The sequence below is a fragment of the Lonchura striata genome, chromosome 5 (genome assembly GCF_050655825.1).
Source record: "Lonchura striata isolate lonStrDom1 chromosome 5, ASM5065582v1, whole genome shotgun sequence".
NCBI lineage: Eukaryota > Metazoa > Chordata > Aves > Passeriformes > Estrildidae > Lonchura > Lonchura striata.
This window is the reverse complement of record NC_140707.1, coordinates 39,632,376-39,653,182: the sequence shown is the minus strand read 5'-3', so window position 1 is coordinate 39,653,182 and position 20,807 is coordinate 39,632,376. Positions and strand designations below refer to the sequence as shown.

The 20,807-nt window shown below is 42.4% G+C and overlaps 1 protein-coding gene across 4 annotated transcripts in view; it reads right to left on the bottom strand.

The window, feature by feature from the left end:
* Positions 1-761: 761 nt before the first annotated feature.
* The window catches only part of LOC110476077 (deubiquitinase DESI2), a 50,033-nt gene continuing 29,987 nt past the window's right edge, over positions 762-20,807 (bottom strand). For all 4 annotated transcript variants that reach the window (XM_021540749.3, XM_085582003.1, XM_085582005.1 and 1 more), the window contains exons 2-5: positions 18,893-18,965; positions 17,485-17,578; positions 16,344-16,485; positions 762-3,839 (exon numbers count right to left, since the gene is read on the bottom strand). In XM_021540749.3, coding sequence (XP_021396424.1) covers positions 3,597-3,839; positions 16,344-16,485; positions 17,485-17,578; positions 18,893-18,965 — 552 coding nt within the window. In that variant the 3' untranslated portion in view covers positions 762-3,596. The remainder of the gene's footprint in view (positions 3,840-16,343; positions 16,486-17,484; positions 17,579-18,892; positions 18,966-20,807) is intronic.

Below are 20,807 nucleotides of genomic sequence, written 5' to 3'. Positions count from 1 at the left end.
CTCAGCTGGGAGTAGTGAGAGCAAGAGCACAGGTCTGTCAGTGTCCATCCCCATGCTGTGCTGAGCCTGGGATGAACTCATCACAGAGCACAGGCTCCGTGCTGGGAAACTGGCACACCCAGGGCCTCTGAAAGCACGAGTGTCCCTTCTACAGAATTTGAGAAAAATAGGCCTCAAATCACAGATTGGTGAAGAGGAAGGCAACTGACCAGAAAGAAAACAGAAAGAATGTCATTAAATTAAGGGAATTGCTACTATAGATAAAAACATGCTGAGAAAAGAGGTTGCTAGTTGCTTCTCTCCTTTTATGCCTTCCCTAGCAACAGTTTGTTTTGCACCTTTAATATTCCAGTGTTAGGCTAACCTTACCTCCAGTCTTAGAGTCCCACCTGAATACTGTTAGGTCACTGCTAGAGATGTAACCCACAGCTGCTGAGGCCCATTTGCAGAATTGGTGGCCTATCATCCCAGCTTTTCAATGGACACCAAAATTCCTGGCTGAAAGAAGAAGGGTTAAATTTGTTCATCTGCTATGGGGTGCTCTGTTAAGATTCATATGGTGTTCTTTTGTTTTCATTGGTAACTGCTGTTGGTATTTAAAATTTTCCACATGGTGTTATGCAGAGAAAGCAGCAAGAGAAAGTAAACGTGTAACTAAATACAAATATTATATAATTATGTAATAACAACAATTTTGTAATAATTGGAAGGATAATAAAAATGCCTGAGACAAACACACTGTAACACAGCTGAACAATAAATTAGGATGTTAAAATGCCTTAATGTTTAATAATCTAAAATGCTGTTAAATTACAGAGGTAAAGCCATCATCAATATATATTTTATTTCCACAGTGTCGTTTTGTTCTTTTCATTATTGGTTGATCAGTCACCTTGAACAGAGAGGGGTAGGGAGAAACAGTTTTGAAGATTGGAGTATATTCCAGGTTTGATTTACAGAAGAGGTTTGATGCCTCCTTGATGTGACCCATACTGTCATAAACAGACAAACATAAAAGCAGGTAAACAAACATCTGGGGGTTTTATGACATTCACAGCTTGCCCCAAATGTTGTTCCAAATATTTCAAGCATATATTTATATTCCCAAGTAGGCTAAATGTGGTTTTCTTGTCCAGGTTTTCATCCAGCTAAGCGTTTTTTACTTTGTGAAGTACTGTGAGAGGGTTTTCTGTGTGAAATGTGCCTCTGGAGCCCATCTCCTAGATGTATACATGATGCTTCATCTGAAGGTGCAGAGCAGAAACACAAGGGTGATGGCTGGCTGGCTTTTGTCACAGCAAAGGGGATGAGGTGTTTCTGATTGTAGTTGCCCTGGCCTGGACAAATGGTCTGGGAAAGCCTCTTCTTACTTTCCCCCTGAGAAGGACCTTTAAAATTCATTGCACATAATGTGCTGCTGGCTGTTGGCAGAAACCCTGGGAACTTCAGACAAATGAAGCTTGCAATGCTGCAATGGTTTAGGCTGCAATGACCATGACTGCAGGGAATACAGAATGAAACAGTGCATTGTGCAATATGGTTTCTGGGCAGCGGCATGGAGACCATGATGGAAATCGTATTAAACATCCCTGGACAAGCCATACTAATCAAGATTGGTATTGGACTGGTTACTGAGAGCTGCAGAATGGCTCACAATGCAACACTGGCTGTAGGTAGCCAAGGTTAATAAGGAACATGACTTTAGTTCAGTACAGAGCTTGCAGCAGTTTGTACAGAGGATGAAAATGAGAGGCATGTTGTAAAGGTTTTGTTGGCTGAACACACATCACTTTAGGAGGCAATGGAGCAAGGCCATCCTGTGAGTTACATTTCCATCCAGTAGGTCTCTCCAGAGCCTTCTGCTTCACTAAAGGCATGCACATATAACAAATCATTACACATTGTCTGTGCAGACATGCTGTACATCATAGCTGAGACTTTCAGCCCTGAAAGCACACACTCCTGTATACCTGAGCTAAAGAAACAGCTGGTTGGACTTTGCATCCATTTGTGACCAAAAAAAGGAAACAACCAACATCTTAAGGGCTTGTAGTAACCTCTGGGTCCAGGGTGGAAGTCCTGGTTTAGTAATAGCTGTTGAGAACACCATTTCTAAAATGACAACTCCCTTTCAGCACACTACCTGTTCCTTTGTCATCCTCCTTTGTGTAGCCAAGAGAGTTGCAAGGCAGGGAGGGGACCTGGATTTCCCCTTTCATTGTTTCCTACACCTTCTGACTAGAATTCCTAGTGAGGTAATTGAGTGGAAGAGTTAGTGTACTTGTCCCTTCCTCATTCTGTGCTTTCTCATCAGCTGTCGGAATTAGCAAAAAAAACATCCAATGACCTGATTCTTGTCAGGAGCCAACTTGGAGAGGCCAGTGAGCCAGCTGTGCCCATGTTTGATTCCACTGAAATAGTGCACACAGAGGAAGGCACCATGGTTGCCCATGCATTGGAAGGGTCATTTGTGCTTTCCAGATGTGGCCCAGTTTCTCCCTCCACCTCCAAAAAGGGAGGAGAAAAGAACAGGTTGACATTCTTTGTGTTCACCATTCTGTTTTTATCTTCTTGGGTTGGCTTGAAAATAGGCCAGGGAAGTATGGCTCTGAAGCCATGTTTAATGTCTGTGAGTGCAGGAGGAAAATCTGAAGGAAATGCTGACCTTCCAAACAGATTCACTCTCCTCTTCCTTGTGCTCAGGAAGACCATTTCCCCAAATACAGCCAGCAAATGTCAGCTAGGAGAGAGATTCCAAGGGAATCTGGGGATCTGGGGTGGGGGGAAAGGAAACCAGGAATAGTGCCTAGGATTAGGAAAACTGAGAAAGTTCTGTGCCAAAAAGCACCAATATGGTCAAGTCATCTCTGCATCTACTTAGTAGCTGCTCTAATCACCACAGCCCCGTGCTCTTTATGACCCCAAAGAAAAGCCACAGTAACACATTCATTTTCTAGGTTCTTTGTTATTATTTTCAAGAGCAGGACAATAATTTAAGCTCTTAAATTTGAGTACTGAAAACAGGTGGTTGTAGAACAGGAGCACCTTTCATTTGTCCTTCACATGAGTTAGAAACCTGATAATTACAAAAGGGATGGATCTGAGTGGAGTTTGTTGCTGGTCTAAGAAATAAGAAGGTTGAGTTCTGGCTCTGGTTCCTTCACTGGGTTTGGGCAGGTGATTTGTCAGTGGGGACGGGAAAACCCAGCCAAAACAGAGAAGAGACTGCTGGGCTTAAATGGGAGAGGAAAAGATAAAAAGATAAAACAGTTCCAGAGTAGGAACATCACAGTATGTGCACTCTGCCCATACACATGCTTTCATGCCTGAGAGAGTCAGCAGTTCTCTGTAGATCAAGGATCATGGAGGCCCCTGGAGGAGAATACAGTTTAGTCACCACAATCCTCAGTTCTGTGTCGGGGTTCACAGTCATTTTGCTGAGCAACTGTAGTGGCAGTCCTTGGAAAAAGGACTGAAGTGGAAAGGTCTTGTCCCCTGTGTTGTCTGTTGAAGAGAGAACCCAATGTGTGTGAAAGGGTGTGAGAAATAAATAGAACAAGAGAGCAGGGATGTTACTTGAGGGCAAACTGGGCAGTTTAGACCCGTGTATGTCTACAGGTTCGTGATGTGCCTGAGGCAGAGGGGGCTGCAGAGGTGGAGGGGGACTCCTCATCCGTTGTGTCCCCTTGTTCCTCCTTGTGGAGGCCAAGGCTGATGTGGCTCTGCAGGGCTGCTGGGGTCAGCCATTCCTTAGGGAGGCAGCTCTGAAGGAAGGGGATGCACGAGCTGAAGTAGGCCAGGCGGTTCACCCAGCGAGGGATCTCTTTCCCACATAGTATCTGTGGAGTAAACCAAAGAGAAGCATGGTTAATAGTATCAAAACAAGTGTAGAGGCAATGTCATCCCCATCCACACCACCAACCACCTCAACAGGGCGAATTCCCTGTTGCTCAGAACAGACAGGAGCATCTCCTGCAGTCAGAAACAGCAGCAACTGCCAACATCCACACAACTGCCTGACATGCACAGGGACCCCTGCCTGCTGTAGGTCTTGCCAGCATCATAACAGAGACCAGGAAAAACAGTTTACGGCCCTCAATGGCTTTGATGACTGTTCTCTAGGCAGTCCATGGATAAAAGAACAGGCCTGCTAGGGCTTCTCAACCAAGGCAATAACATTCCTTTAGCACGTAGCTCAAAAAGTCTGGGAAAAATATTTAAGCTGTTGCTAGTGAGACCTTAAGGAACCCAGAAGCTGAGTATGACTAGGTAGATGGGGATGCCTGGGAAGTTGTTCTTGTTCTTCCCTTTTGTTCCTTGGGCTGACATAGTGGTTCAGTCCAATTACAGTATCTGGGAGTTTTTTTCCTATTCTACCATACCACCCTCTAATTTCTCTTCATATGGTATTTCCTAATATGAGGGGAAAAGCAAAAAAAATAAAAACAAAAAACAAACAAACAAACAAAAAACCAAAACAAACCAAAACAAAAAAAAAAAACAACCCAGCCTAGGTTATAAGTATCTCTGTTCCATCATACATCATAGATGCTCCTGGCACTGATTTGGATTACACTCTGCTAGCACAGATACTGGTTTCAAAGGTCATATCAAATTCAGCGCAATGAAACAACTTGCTTCATACTGCAGACCCATTCTTCTGGAGCATTTAGCCACACAGACATAGAGGTGCCAGATTTTAATAGCTGTATCTGGCTTAGACCACATAAAATATGTTTCCCTTTATGTTTTACTGTATCCCTTACCAGGCACAGAAGAGACACAGGGAACTGATCAGCAGGCATGCCTCAAGAGCCAGTCTTTAGTAAATTTACTGCCTGTGTGTAGGGCCCTACACCAATATACTAGAGTCTAAAGTCTGCAGCAGGTTCAGGAGTCATAATACCTGAATTCTCCTTCCCTCCCTGTATTGTTTCCCATGGAACAAGAGAAACAAAGAAGAAACCCCACCTCACAGACCTTGTCCCACAATTTACATGACTTAGTGTTTCCAAGGTTCATATTGTACCTTTTGCCAATACTAAATTCCTCTGCTCTTCCTCCCACCCTCTTTCTGATTAAAACCACACTTAATTTAATACTAAGTACTGCAAAAACTCAAAGGGTGTTTGTCTGGAGTCCACTAAGAAGATGATTTGGTGAGAAGTCTCTTATTGGTTGCTTATGTAGAGCTTAGATGTTTCAAGATGTTTTCAGGGAGAATGGAACAATTTCTAGAGGATGGGCTGTGCTGTGCTACAGCTGTTATGGCTGACGAGCAGCTGGTCCTTCCTGCATATGGCCTGGGCAGAACGCTGCAAGCTCCACTCCAACAGTCACCTTGAGCATAAGGGAATTAGTTTGCTCCAAAAATGTGGTGTTTCCAATGAGGTGTGGAGAAGGCAGCAAACCTGTGACTGTGCTAATTTGATTACAGAACTCACTTTATTTTGACACGCATTGTTTAAAAATCAATGTGTGAAATTGGAGACATTATCATTAGGTATCAGAGAATGAGCAGAGCCATTTAGCTGCTAAAATTACTTGCAAGCATAGACTGTTCTTTACCTAATACACTCCAAGGACTTCTATTTCAGTTCTTACCAATGCTGCATTCCACTTAACCTTAGACACAGCTAAATTAATCTGTATTTTTTAAATTTTTAATCTGGGGACACTTATTTAATTAACAATTTTTTATCTCCATCTAGATTCCCTGATTTTCATTGCTAGAGATAACTGCCTGAACCTTTAAGTGGATAACCTCTCCATATATGCTTGAGACTCATTCATAGAAAATTTGCTGATCCATTTGATTTTCTTACCAGACATAGGCAATTTTCACAAGAATACTGTTGAAGTTTAAGACTCTATTTGATGTGTTCTACACAAACAATTTTACGTATAGTGCAGTATTTGACCTAAGACAATCACAAGTCACACTACAATTTCCCTCAGATTATGTAGCATTCCTCATTATTCCTCTTCAGGAACTTAGGCAACATATTGCCATAGAAAATTACTCAGTTTAGGCTCCTTGTGATGTATGCATGCATGTGAGTTTAGTTCTCAAGCAGTTTAAAGTTTTAATTAACACTTCCTCACAGATATTAATAGATAGAACAACTAAACCAAGGTATGATTCTTTTGAAAATTAGCTGAAACAACAGAACAGTGTAAGGTAAGATGGCCTGAAATGGAAATACTGTTTTTAAGAGATAGGTTCATTTTCTAAGCACATTCCCTAGCAACTGAAATAGCACTTCATGATGTAGAAGCAATGCTGAGATGTTTGCCTTTTTTATAGGAGCTTCTTCGCCCAGAATGAATCAATAAGGCAAGGAAAAGCCAAAAAAAGAATGAAGATGTGTGGGCATCGGGCCACCAAGCAACAAAGGGCAGTCTGTGGAGCTCAAGGATAATGATAAAGTCAAAGTGGTTTCCCTTACCTCAGTCTTGATTGTCATGTCACCTCTTCTCAGTGTAGCCTCATTACTATTCCATGGCAGAACACAATATTCAATAGGAACAAAAGGGCAATGGCAGGGAATGCTACCAACACTACAATCTGCTTCTGTGTTTTTCACTCCTTGACATAAAGCATATTGTGCTGAAGCATCCAGCAGTACTTAGCTAATGGAAAAATATTAAATGAACCTGGCTGCCGTGGGATTAAGCCAATTGAGTTTAAATAAAACAGCACAAGCAAGATGAAGCGGGTGTTTTCCAACTGCATATGAAGTCGCAGAAAGATCTACCTACTGCAGCTCTTCTGAGAAATTCTACATGGAAAACCTCTCACTGGAATGATAAAATTACTGAATGCTGTTACCACCCATTTTTTCCATCAGCAGAACCCTTTTTCAGATGTTTTTAGAGTTGAAGATTTCACATGGGGTTTTTTTTTGTCAAAGAAATGGGGTTTTCTCTGTTGAAGGGGATGAGTTTCTCTGTGCTACGTCATGTACTAACTCTGACAGGAGATGTAAATAAATAATAAACTGTTCCAGGTCAGAACTTGCAGCAAGCACAACCTCTGATTGCCTGAGACCAGTTGTCCCTTCAGGCACTTGGGCAAGGACTGCATGTACTTGCAGCTTCCACTGAGGAGCACCTGCTGACAGAAAGCCAAGTCTCCCATAGCTGCAGCTTCTTCTGGGGACTCTGTGTAAGAACTGTGAGTGACCCAGCTGGCACCTGCAGAGTCAAGTGGAAACAGCCATTCAGCCACCCATGGCAGAAGCCAAATGGGCAGAAGAAATGAGACCTGACAGTTTGTGTGCTTTTTCCAGGCAACTGTCAAATCCACAGCAAGATTTCAACTCATTAAGAAACAACTAATTTGGGATATGGAAATATCCTCCAACCATCTTAAGCTGTATCATTTTGCACTGAACAGACACCGGTTAAAAATGTACAAACTGCCCTGCACCCTCTCCCCTCCCCTAAGTGTCCTAGGAGTTACCTGCTCCTGCTGGCAAGGTTTTAACACTTCCCTATGAAGCCCTGTGGTGGGCAGGGGAACAGCCTAGCAGCTGGGCAACATGGGCTGAAATGCCATCCAGCAATGGAAAATGCTGAATCTCCTGCCTTCTAGAAGACAATGTTAGCAATGCTCGGCATTTTGAGAGGGCTTTGGTTCTGTGGACACATGCTAGACATTATCTGAGATAGTCTAACAGGCTGAGCTCCTTTCAAAACATAGAGAAGAGCTGATCACTTGTAGATCCTAAGAAAAACTCTCAAATGTAATAGGTTCTGTGCTGTGCTGGATGCAACTGGGGCAATTCAAGCCATGCATGGAAGTATAACTCAAGGCACTAAGGATATTTTTTTGTAAGTGAGCCCTCTCAGGGACACCATGTAGTGCTTCGATCCATGAAAATCAAGATGAACAGAGGCAACATAACATTCCTCAAACAATACAAGCTAACTACTTCAATTCTTGTCTTCAAACTGAGGCTTGGAAAGTTCAGTGCTGAACATCTGTTGAACCACCCACTGTCTCTTCCACTTAGTAGCCTTGCTACAGATGAGGTGGTGTCCACATGGGACATGTATTCATTTGAGCTACTGTAAAGAATTTCCCTTGGTGTCTCTTAAAGAATCCAGAGGGGTTTTATTGGCATCTGAGGAGTCTAACACACCTCAGAGCAATTTAAGAGCAAAGGCTTTAGAACTCCAGGGGAATCATTACAGTATCTGCATAAAATGGCTCCTACAAGGTCTACACAATACAGCATAGGTTATCCTCATCAGAATTTCAGAATAAGGCCATTAAATACAAACAAGCATATCTGCCCAGGCAAGGCCTGCAGGCTATGCTAGAGCAGCCAAAACACATATGTACAAAGAGAAAATGGCAATTCATTCCATGTACTTCTTTGACACATGCAAAATAAACCAGTATCCTAATGCACAGGGAGATCTTTTTTGCCACCTCACAAAAATTAACCTGGCAGCATAACTGCCCAGTGCTGGCACAGCTAAGGGAGTTTGAGTGCATCGACAAGGAACATACATATCTACAGATCTGTACCCCAGTCAGCTGCTCCACATAGTGTGTACACGGAAAATAAAATTTCTGAGAGAGAATAGACATAAGCACCTTCACAACACACCTGAGGGTACAGACTCACCTTGGTGGAATTGGCATGCTAGGATCAATTGCTTGAAACAGATTTATAGTATACTTACTATGTAAAAATTACAATTTCTACTCTGGGGAATTTAAGTAGCCTGTGGGAATCAACAGAATAGATTAAGTGCCACTGGGCTGTAAAGCTGCCTGCAGCACATGTTCAGCAGAGCCAGGAATGGCCTGTGACTTAGAGGAAAGGCTATAGCTGAGAAAATGTAGATGAGGATAAATGAGCTCAGTAATGAAGCTGTGTTCTGTGAGGTAGAAACCAAGTCAGGAAGGTAGCAGGCAAGTCAAAGGAATTTTAAATTATTTTAAGCAACTGCCTGAAATGCCCCCATTCTCCTATGTGATCCTTTTTTGTTCTGCAACTCCTACAGGTCTTCTCTAGGACCGTGGGTGTTGTAAAGTAGAGGTAGCATCTGCACCATCTATCTGAGACTAGCCAGGAATGAGGAAAAAAGGAAAGCATTGAAAGGAAGAACTAATACCCATGGTCTTGCTCTTGCTCCCTTTGTGAAGCTAGTTGGAAGCATGTCAGTCACCTCAGTGGACATGTGGAGGAAGGGCAGAGTTGCCTTTCTGCAGCAGACTGCATGCACAGATGATGGGGTAGGTAGCTCTGGGTCAAATGAGACAGCTGGCTCATAGCACCTCAGCACTCACTGCACTGTTTCAGCTTCACTGCCAGGCCACCAGTGGAGAGACACAGTGGCTGCAGTTGTGATATCCCGTTGAACCACATTCAGAGCTGAATTCTGAGTGGCATCACTGATTAGTCGTGCCAACACTGGAGCATGGCAGTGCCCTTTTGAATGTGAAGGGCTTTATAAGGAGCACTCATAAGTACAGCCAATAGCTGCAGGGTGATAGGGTAGGTAGCAAGTGGCCTCATAACAGATGACCATTTGGGGAAAACTGAGTACAATTGAGTCTGGGCTTGTTAATGGCATTTAAAATAAAGAATCTCCCATCAAATGTATGAACAACTGCAATTCATTCCTATGATCATGATGGCATGAAGAGTAATTGCTTTCTCCAAGCAGATGCTGTTTCAAGACCACTGGCTGAGAACAGCTGTTGCTTTAATAAGGTCATCCTTTCCAGTGTTGTGGACATACTGAGCTTGACCAGGCCAACTCATATGCATAGAGGGACAGACATTTAGAGTACCTATTTTTTCTGCATAGCTAACCAGAAAAATCTTGTGTTTCAGTCTCAAGCTTTGTTTTCTAACATTAGTAAGAAGCAGGTTGCTGCAGATGGAGCTGCAAGGAGGAGGGAGAATACAGGAACTTGGAGAAACGGAGAATGATCAGGACTCCTAAGCAAAATGTTCCAGTCTCAAAAGCCTTTTAACATATTCAAACAGTTTATTACACTCCTCACACTTCTAATTTATCATCAGGCAGTGGTCAAAGGACAGGGGTATTTTTTTACCATCTTCATTCATGGAAAGGAGGCACTGTTCTCAGGCATTTGCACACACACAGACTCAAAGGCTCCATGAGGGTGTGACTAGGAATGAATTCCCCAGACAGTGTGTACTAACTTAGGCCCAAGGTATTATGCTCATTTATAACAGATAAGGAAACAGGGGTTTCAGTTTGGTAAGACAGATGGCAAAAAGTAGATAAAACAAAATAGGTGAATAAACCCACCACATTTACACCAGCCCCCGAAAGCTCAAGTTATTTTTCTTTTGTTAAATTTCATCTTAAAATATCCTCACTTTTATGGATCACATTATAGGGAAAACCTAAAATAGCTGCAGAGGTATAAACTATGACAAAATCAGACCTTTTTCCAAAAATTGAAATGATGTGCTAAAATCTTGCCATTTAGGGGGGTTGATTTCAGTTTCAAATTACCTGCCAACTCATATTATTCTCCTGCACAAATAGATAAATGGGGAAAGAAGATGGACTGAGAACTGAAAAGTGCATGTAAAAAGTTATCCCAGTAGTAATTTTTGTTGGACTATTCAGGATAGCAAGGCTAGAGAGGTTAACGGGGGGGGGGGAAATATTTTTATAGAAGCCCTCATTCTAAGGAATTCCCAAAGACTTCATAAATTTCAACTTATACACAATCTACACCTAGAAATGTTGTTTTACTGCTGCAGAGACACCACATCAGGAATACAATACAGCAATTTATTAACTGTATGCAGTCAAAACTGTGCATGCATACAGGCAGAAGCAAGATGAAAAATCACATCCATCTGAAACTATGAGTATAAATTTATGAGTGCAGGGCATCTTTATAAATAAGCTTCTTTTAAACATATGTGGCAGCTAAAAACCAGAAAACAAACACAGCCTGTTCTCCATGGAGCTAACAATATTCAAAGGCTGCTGCATGAAGGAATCTTTCCATCAGCTTCACTGAGGGCTGGCTCAGGCACTAGGAAATAAAGCTTTCCTAATGTTCTTTTATGCCCTGTAGCTGTTTAATTTTTTGTTTCTTCATTTTTTTCTGTCTTTTATGTCTGTTTGGAGCATTGTCTCCCCTGCCATTAACAGAATTGCACATAGGTTTTCACTCAACAAAACACCTACCTCCTCTGCAACAGAGGCAACTGAAAAGCAATTATTGACTAAGGAAGACATCAGCATTATTTGTCTGCTTAGGATTTACTAAAGATTGGTTTATAAAAGCTTTTGCTGCTTTTGACTGTGACTCAAATGCCACCTGAACCTTCTTTCTCTGCCACCTGAATCCTTTCTCTGTGATAGCTTTCAGGCTAAGGAGAGCTTCCTAGATTTGAATAACTTTATGATAAGAAGTCACATGTGCCTGGGGATGGACCTGAAAAACTTTAGTCTTGAATTATTCACTGATGATTAAAAAACTGCTGTCATTTGATCCTTGATTCAGCAAACCTGCCTTATTTCAGAAAATTTGCTGAAAGTCAAGCTTCTCTGAAGAAAGCAGGATTCTGATGTAGGTTTGTTATGTGCTGTCAGTTTTGCTGTGACTGAAAAAGGACAGGTGAATATTCAAAGAGAAAATAATATGTACTGACTACCATCTCCTGCCACTTCAGCACAGCTCCACACTCTCCACAAGTAAAGTACAATCCCTCTGTTCTACCAAAACTCCAGCCACATTGACAAAGGACAGCTGGGACAGCCACACCATCAGGGAAGTATACACCAGACATAGTTGTACAGCTAACCACAGAGATATCTTCTGCTGCACTGCAGTTACGAGAGATACATATTTCCTGTGATCAACTGACATGCAATGACAATGTCTCCCTTTGCTATTATCAATAGGACAGACCTCTACCATACAAAGGAAGAGGTAAAGAAGCCTGAGCACCCATCCTAGACACAGTGATCCACCTGCAAGCAAACTTGATTGCACCAGGACATCCCCTGACTCTCAGGGAGATTCAGGTGTGTGGCTTTACCAAGCACTTCCATCCAGCATTCAGGTTTAATAATATCCCATCAATCAGGGTATGCCAGATGCCTGCTGCAGTCCTCAGTAACCACCAGGATCCACTGTGCAGACTCCATCTGTTAATCTTCAGGGTATTTCCTGTTGGAGACCATCCTTTTAGGCTGATTTGAGAGAGCCCTGGTGACTTCAGGAGACTGGAAGCTATTGACATCCCAGGCTGAGCATTGTAGTGCTGCAGCTCTAGGACTCTAGCTGCAAAATATGTTACCAAAAGGCCCCATAAGATCCACTGACTTCATTGCTGTCCCACCTCTAGTAAGGCTTTTGGGCACTAACAGGGGCTGCCTTCCCTGATGCTCAGAAGCCACACTTCTTTGATAATGATGTGCTATATGTTCTATAGCAAGGTACTGGAGGGTTTCCTTAAATAGGGATAGTTGCTTGGCAGTAGTCACATTAATGAAAGGAGAAGGAGTGATTTCCTTGAGTCATTTCACTTATCTTCCAGTTATGGTGCTGATTCAGAGGTGTTTTTCTCCCTTGCCATGGCGGTTTGTCCTTTTCTGAGATGTGTTGTAGCAACTGTCGTCACTCTGGTAAGAACACAGCTCCACAGCTTATTTAGAAAACTGCAGAAGCATAGAAAATTGCTGGTGAGAAGTCAAATGAGTTATCTTCAGTTTGTGAATGGGCTAAGAAGTAAAAGCTTTTTCAGAGTCTTTAAGATTCAGTGACATGTGTGACCCTTACACTCACACTGAGGAATATCACCAGACTGGAGAAGAACCTCAAAGCAGCAAACCTCCATTCTCCCTCTGATCCTCTAGTTGCTGCCATCTCCTGTGCAGAAGCTGTCCTCAGGCACGGTACACTCAGCATATGCCCACCCATCCAAAGGGCTCAGATTCTTATATTCCCAAACGGAACCCTGTCAACCTTCCACCTTAACGTGTGTTTGGAAGTACAAGTTGTGCAGCTATGCTTTTGCCTCACCCAGGAGCTGCCTTCCACAAGTCCAAATTCTGTTGTAGGCTTGCAGGGAAATCATGAGCCATGCTCTTGTACTGAAAAGAGCCTTCTGACAGCAATTTCACAATTCCCTGTGTCTGCATGCTCCTACCCTAACTCATACCCAAAGAACAGACTTGGTGACAAAGTGTATAACTGAAAATCCTTCTTGGCACATCACATCATAGTTTCTTGTGGCCTGCTGCTGCAGTGACCAGTGCTTCTGCAAAGCAGTGACAAGGATAGGAATTAATACCTTCAGGTCCTTGCAAGGGAACTTGCAGTACAGGAATTTCTTTGAGTTTGGTTTTTCCCTGCCTTTATGTCTTCTTTAGAGCAAGTTGTAACTTCTGTCCTTTTTCTATCTCACATTTCCATGTTCTAAAAGAATCAGGAAATTCAACAGTTCACATTATGTGAAGAACAAATTATTTTAGCCTTTTCTTTTTGTTTTAAAATGTTTTTCTAATGTTCAAAAGCTGGTATTTTTTACCATCTGGCAGAGTTTAAATAGTCTTTTTCATCAGTCAGGACAACTCATAAAGAACATAAATATTTTGCAATTACTTGAAGGGCCCTTTGGACGTATGGCTGTAGGTATACATTGGGGAGGATTGCAGGGGGTTGTTTAGGAACAAAGTAACTTAAAACAGATGATCTAACAGAAGGGCTTTTTCCACTCTTGACATAGTCCTAACTGAATTCCCTACACATGCATAACTTAATCAGAATGAAACCCCACTGGAGTACTAAAGCACAGTACATAAACTCAGAACAGGATGGCAAGTTTGAGATAAGCCAATGATAGCTTCACTGATTTTTCTTTGCAGAAATTGCAAGCATAAGTCCTCCAAAGGATTGCCCATCCTCTTGGACAGTTTCTTCAGAGAATATGATATTACTTGATTTTGGGGACTGTCAGCATAAACAATGTGACAGGACTAAGCTTCTTGCAGGCAAGTTGCTAATCCCAGTTGATGGACTTCTTCATTTTAACCCACAATTTGCTGAAGAGGTTTATAAATAGAGGTATCGTGACATCATGTTGCAGGAGTCAAGTGGCTGAGGCAACCTTGACTAGATTTGAACTGCTTGACTCAAAGGCCTCTCACATTTTCACACTGATATAGACGGTGAGGGTAAATGGAGGCTGCAAAGGGGTATAAAGTGGTGTGTATAGAGTGACCTTAAATTGGAGCTGTCTGAGTTAAGGTGTGTGAGGCATATTGAATGGCTGGGACTTTTGTGTAGTGTCATACCACCAGCTATTTTTATAAGAATTTCAGCTCCCATTTTCTATATCCCTGTGCTAGAGACCATCCAGGACATTCTGCTCCTGGGCCTGCTGTCCAGCTCCTCCAGGTTTGCATTTGTAATGCATTTGAGAGGGTTGATAAACACAAGCATATGTGAAGAGCAACAGCAACAAAAAAATCCTGCTTGCCTATGAAGGGCTTATTTAAACTGACGTAATCTTGAGACAATTCTGCTCCTGGGAGGAGAAGTGTCAGAACCAGCTATTAATGCTTTTGCTTTACAATCTAGACAGGTTACAGAGCGATGAATGAGTGCTCCAAATCCACCAAGAAAGCTCTTGCAGGAAAACTTAACCCTAAACTCCACTTCTATAATGATGCCCACTGAAAGCATATTGAAAACAAAATTAAAAATATGCTACTAGTTTTTCTGTAAGGTATCTTACTTGACTTGTGTTAGGAAGGCTGGACAAGGAAAGGGCAGTGACAATACACTGATGTGTAGCAGTAGAATCAAGGAAGAATGGCTTGGAGCTTATAGCTTAGAGACAAGACAGATATTTTACCTTTCAAAGTACATAGTAAGCAGTGACTTTATTTCACTGCTGCATGTAAAGGATTTTGTTTATAATTTCCTAATAATCCCACATATTTTTATTGAGTTTCCTTCATAATTTTTAGTTACTATTTTCTGTTTTATTAATTTGATATTTTATTCCAAATTAGTAGTGTAGCTAACATTGATTTGCTCACTGTAATGCTTGGAATTTCATTCTCTGTTTCTATCAATTAAATTCCTTCCTGTTTGTTTTCATTTGCTAACATCTGTAGAAATGGCTCTATATATAATTAATAAGGATGGAACCAACAGAGAATTGGTGTTCCTAGGAGCCTAAGCAAGTCCCTTGTAAATCCATTGCTAGTTCTCAGATTCACTCAATATTTTCTTACAAAATTATACAGTACTTTTCCCACTTGGGACCTGTGATGGGCTTGTTTGGGGAGGAATGAACACTTGTGGCAAAAGAGGTTATTGGCATAGGACCCTTGCCCCATATGGTGAAGAAAGGCAAGAGATGTGTAATTAATTACAATGGGGATTCCACAGTGAGAAATTAAAGTTTCATTGATACAGCAATCCTACCCTATCATGACAAATTATGTTCTCTTCTTGAGTTTGCCATAAAGCAAATATGGAAAAGAGTTTTTATGGAAGGTCACTTCAATTTTGTGCTTTTCCCATCTTTTTCTGACAGTGGGTTAAGACCTGGAAATCAGATTTACACAAATGTTGAATATTCACACCTTAATTGAAACACACTTTAACCAGCTCATCTGGGAGTTGAAGAGGAAGGAAACTTCCCCACAGAATAATCACATCTTTGGGAATCGAAAATCAGATACTCCAAAATCAGCAGATAGATGGAAAAAAATTTATGTTTCTCTGTACTTCAGTTGTCTCAGAATAGAAATAACAGCTCTGTTATAATAATTTCTCAAAACTCACTGTAGTTTTGAGAACATGAAAGTGAATAAGCACTGAAGATGTCCATAAGAAAATAGATTATTTTAATATGTTTAGATGGTGCAGATTAAATAAAGAAAAAGAACACCCACACTTTGAATACTGCAAATTTTTGTTTCCAGAGCATTGATAAACCATTTTTATGCCTTTGTAGATCATACACTGTTATTTATGTTTGTTATAAAAATGATGCACATTTGCATGATAACCAGATCTGTCCTTTCAATTCCTGCCCAGTGCCTGTTCAGCGAACCAAATTACAAGCACTCCTTTTTTCCCCACACAGTTTAGACCAAGCACATGATAAGTCTTCCACATCTCTGCCTCCTGATCCCATCCATTTCAACAGCAAAAGCCTTCCAAAAATATTAAGGGCAGAGAGAGAATATTTGGCTATGGGCTCTGACCTGGCAGGGTGTGATGACCCCAGGTCCCTTTCTGTAAACATTACTAAATATCTGAAGCAGTAAAAACTGAATAAATAAACCCCATTTGTGCCCACCTCAGCCAGAGCAGAAGAAAAGTGATTACAGTTCTTGTGCATCAAGTGGTATGCATTTCCTTTGTATTCCTTGCCCAGCTCTTCCATAATCTTATCCACATCCTCTTCTGTGAAGTCTGTAGTGCCCAAGGCAATGGATTCTCTAGTTAAAAACAAAACATAGAGCAGGAAAAACAGAAAGAGTGATAAGTGTGATACATACCAGGGGAGAAGGAAATGATCAAATATTGGCAAGAAGGACAGGCTTAAAATATTATGGACATGCATATCTGAGGCTATCAGAAACTCTCACTAACAGAATGGCACAGTAATATCCACAGCTTTTCCACAAAGCAAGTTATCACACAGGCAACAGTCCCAAGATCTTCTTGCTCACCACCAGGGAAGTCTCAGCTCTGGGCATCTGCTCCTACTCTGCCCATCATCCCAGAAGAGAAATTTCTATTACAAGAGAGGAGATGTTTTTTCTACAATTGAGAGGGTCCCCTGGGCCAGGAAGGAGCAGACTGAAAACTTTATGCAGAAATCTATTGCTTCTCCCAATATTCACTCAGTAGCACTTGTTCTAAAATGGCCCTCAACTTAAACTGGTGGTCTGGCAAGGTCAAGCCCCTCTGCCATGGACATTTCCTTGACCCACAGTCCCACAGTCTGAGCATCCTGAACAACACAAAAATGCAGCATCCTCTCAGGCTCCTTTAACAGCCAGTCTATCCCTTGTAACAGAGCAGCAAAAAACACGCACTGTGACTTCAGGTACTCTGTGCAGTATCCACAGATAGGGGGTACTCATCAAAGGAGAAGTCTTATTTTTTTCCTCTGTCCATTTGCTCTGTGAAACAGGCAAAACTGGGAGCACAGAAGATGAATAAAATAGGAAAAGAGAACTGCACTCATTCGTAAGCATGCTTTTAATCCCTGACAAACACGGTTCATCACTGTTCCCTGTTTGCTGTACACACTCTTTTATCCACCTCCAACATCCCTGCAGGGTTGCCTTTGAATCAGGTTCATGTAAAGGATGGCAGTGAGGGCACTTATGAGGAGAGTGAAAGGAGGACCCAGAGGACAGGACTTCCCTGCTCCCCCTACGCTGATGGCTACCAGGGGCAGAAGGGAAGATGCAGAAAAGGGCCCTTACTTGAATTTAAAGGTCTCGCCAAGTTCTACCGCACTGCCAGGTGTGATCTCGAAAATCCCACTGAAAGGGTAGGGATGCCCTCCATAGGCAAACTCTGACAAGAAAAGAAACAGACTGTGAGTAATTGAATGAACGCCATGTCAGGAAAAGGTCTATGGCAGCTGTCTGCATGGCTCAACATCAGCACCAGGGGCTGAGCTATTGCCAAAATCTGTTTCAGCCAGACTCTGAAAGCTGTTTGTGCTGCCTAGTTACCTTTTGGACTGAGGATGCCCCCACAGACTCTCTCCGTACTAGCACTACTGCTTTCCCACAGCACCAGGAAAACTCTCCAAGTCTGTCTCTGTCCCCATCCAGGTGACTTTCTCTCAGTGGAAAGTTCTGCATTGAAGACATCTGGCTAAACTGTGAGAGGCTTCCAGTGGTGCTATGGAGCTGGAAGAAGCCATTTCTAGAGTAGGGAGAAATCAAATCTTCCAGAGGGATTTACAGGCAGTGAGTGGGAAGTCTTTGCAGAAAACCAGGCTGATTGTACTCTGCTGTCCCAGCACATAGAAGTCAAGCCAGGGAGCCACTCCATGTTATACAGGCCACTTTGCAGGGCTTGTGAACAGAGCCTGTGATCCTCGTGGTGTCTCACAGGGCCTGTGAAAGCCTGTGCTCAAGATGGAAATAGCACCAAAAGGGGTACTGCAAGGCACTGCATGAAAATACCATGAGTGAGTAGCCAATCATTCCCATTTAATGCTGAAAAAGGAAACAAAGCCTGTGATGCTAGTTCATCCTTCCCCACACTACAGATCCCTTGACTTTTTAAATGGGTGGCTCTAAGCAGCTTGTACCCCATCCAGGCAATTTCAAAAGTCTTACGTGAGATTTTCCTTTCTTTGTAACTCTTCTGTTTCAAATCAAGAGTTTCCAGTATCTGGAAACCCAGATCCCAAGATTTCTAGACCATATTCTAGACCATGTTCATAAAGAATAACTGGAGAAAAGATTTTTACTGACATGGAATCAGCACAAACACATCTGCAGACCTAAAGACAACCCCTGATCTACCTCTTTTCCCCCTCCCTCATTTCTCCCATTCTCTATCCCACTCCTTCACTACAGAATGGCTTTCCAGCATTGCTCCTCCCATCTGCCATCCTGCTACACACCTGCACAAGCTATACAGGCTGCAGTTACAGGCTGCATAAGAAGGACTGTGTGGTTCATAACACAACTGCATGAGTTCCTCCTAGACTCCACAATGGACACTGAAAAGAGAATTGGCTGAGGATATTCAGTTTTTATCCCTCAAAACATTCCTTGCCAAAAGCTGTAAGTTTGGGGTGCTTTTCCATATCAGACTAGCCATACAGTTGTCCCCATGTTCTGCAGGTAGCAAAAGGGAAATACTTCATACCTCTGCCGTAGATCTCAATGCCAGAGTGGAAGACACCAATCCCCAAGGTAGAGGTGTATTCGTTTATCCAGTACTACAGTAAGAGAAAAGCCACAATGGGAAGCATTAGTGGAAAAGAAACACATGGTCTTGGTATATCTCCCATTTCCCCAGCTCATGTTAAGTAGAAGAGATTTTGAAATTAACTTGAGACAAACAAATTGAGACTCTTACAGACCAACAGAAGTGGGCACTCTGTTTATCCAGCTGAATTGGATTAGCTGTCCAAAAAATGCTCGTGTAACCCTTTCCACCTAAGGTACTAACCTGCATTAAGATACAACTGGACTGCATAAACCCAACTGCTACAGAATGTGTGATTATTTATCTTCTCACCTAATACCTGACACTGAGTCAGTTTTATCAATTCACTCGCCTTATTTAAACTTCAAAATCTTCAGTAAGAAACTCCCCAGTTATTTTCCACACACCTTGTAACATCACTTCCCAGCACCCCTACTTATTATCAGTTTGGTTTCAGGCAAAGAGATCATAGAGTCGGAAGTTTGTTGCCCCAATAGGTCAGAGACCTTTTCAAAAGGAGCTGTTAAGTGACTCCTTTGTCTGGAGCCCAGCATTCCCCCGTTGCATTCGAGCAGAGAAACACTACAGTCCAGTGCATGCTTGTGACATTCTTCCGCCAAGCACTGCGCAGGGCCTGTTTCCACCACACCGTGAAGGACAGTGCAGACACCCAAACAAGTCCCAGATAAGCTAATTCTGGAGCAAGAAGCTGTACAGCCACGCCAGGGCAATGCTGCATTGGAGATAATTAGCCCTACTCAGCATCAGTGTTTATTAGGTCAGCTGCGGAGCTGCACTGCTACAGAAATTATGTTTTCAGGCACTGAGGAAACTGCCCATGACTGGTATATTTACAGTTCACTTACAGCTGCTGTGCAATGAAGATACGTCTTCTAGTAACTTAGAGCAACTAAATTCTGGTTTTAATCTACCACTGTGAGGAAAAGGAGTGCTGCTCACTTGTTCCTGTACAAGGACATGACAGGTTCATTAAACAAAAATTGTTTTCTGGGTCTGGTAGCAGCTTCTTGTGGAACCAGAATAAGCTGCACCTTCCCTGTGTCTGGTGTCACTGAGCTTCCATGGTATGAATAAAAGCCCTTCTGCTGTCAGGCAGCCAAAAGGTCTGGCATACTGCAACTACTGTGCTTGCACTACTTGCTTACGTATTTGTGATGATTGCAGTAGCTCTGTAAATCACCTGAAAATGTTTTCTGCAAAACCACTGCCAGTGGTTTTGCAGAAAAAGTACTGTGAAAGAACACAGTGCCTTTGACCCAGGCCTGACTTATTGTATGGCTAATCTTGATATCTTAAACCATGTCTCCAAAAATGCTTGCCTCTGGCAGTACAGCAGTTCCATTTCCCTCCATAAAAGGCTGCAATACTTCTTGTTCTTTGTGAGTTTGTTTTTATCACAAATGATGTATTGTTGCAGGAGGGCAGCAAACTGCCTGACCCCAGGTGGACCTCTGCCCACTGCTTTCTGCAGACCTTGTGTAATCTCCAGTTACTTCTTCACTTGAATTATGCAAACTCTTGTTTTTAGGGTCAGGTAGCTCTCAGCCTCTGCCAGTTGGAACAGCACATTAGCAGTGAATTCTGGGTTGAGCACCATGCCTGGTATTTAGGTGCCCTTGCCTTCTGCTGCCCTTCCCCACAGTTCTCTGTTGCAGTTCTCTGCAGCAGGAATATCCCTACTCTGACTGGGGAAGAAGACAGAGGTGGAGGCCAGATATGACACCATGGGACAAAAGCCTGGCTCCCCTGGACACAGAACCCTCTGTTCAGTTCCCGAATCTCCCACACCTCAGACAATTGTAGAATCTTTAGGGCTGGAAAATACCTCTAA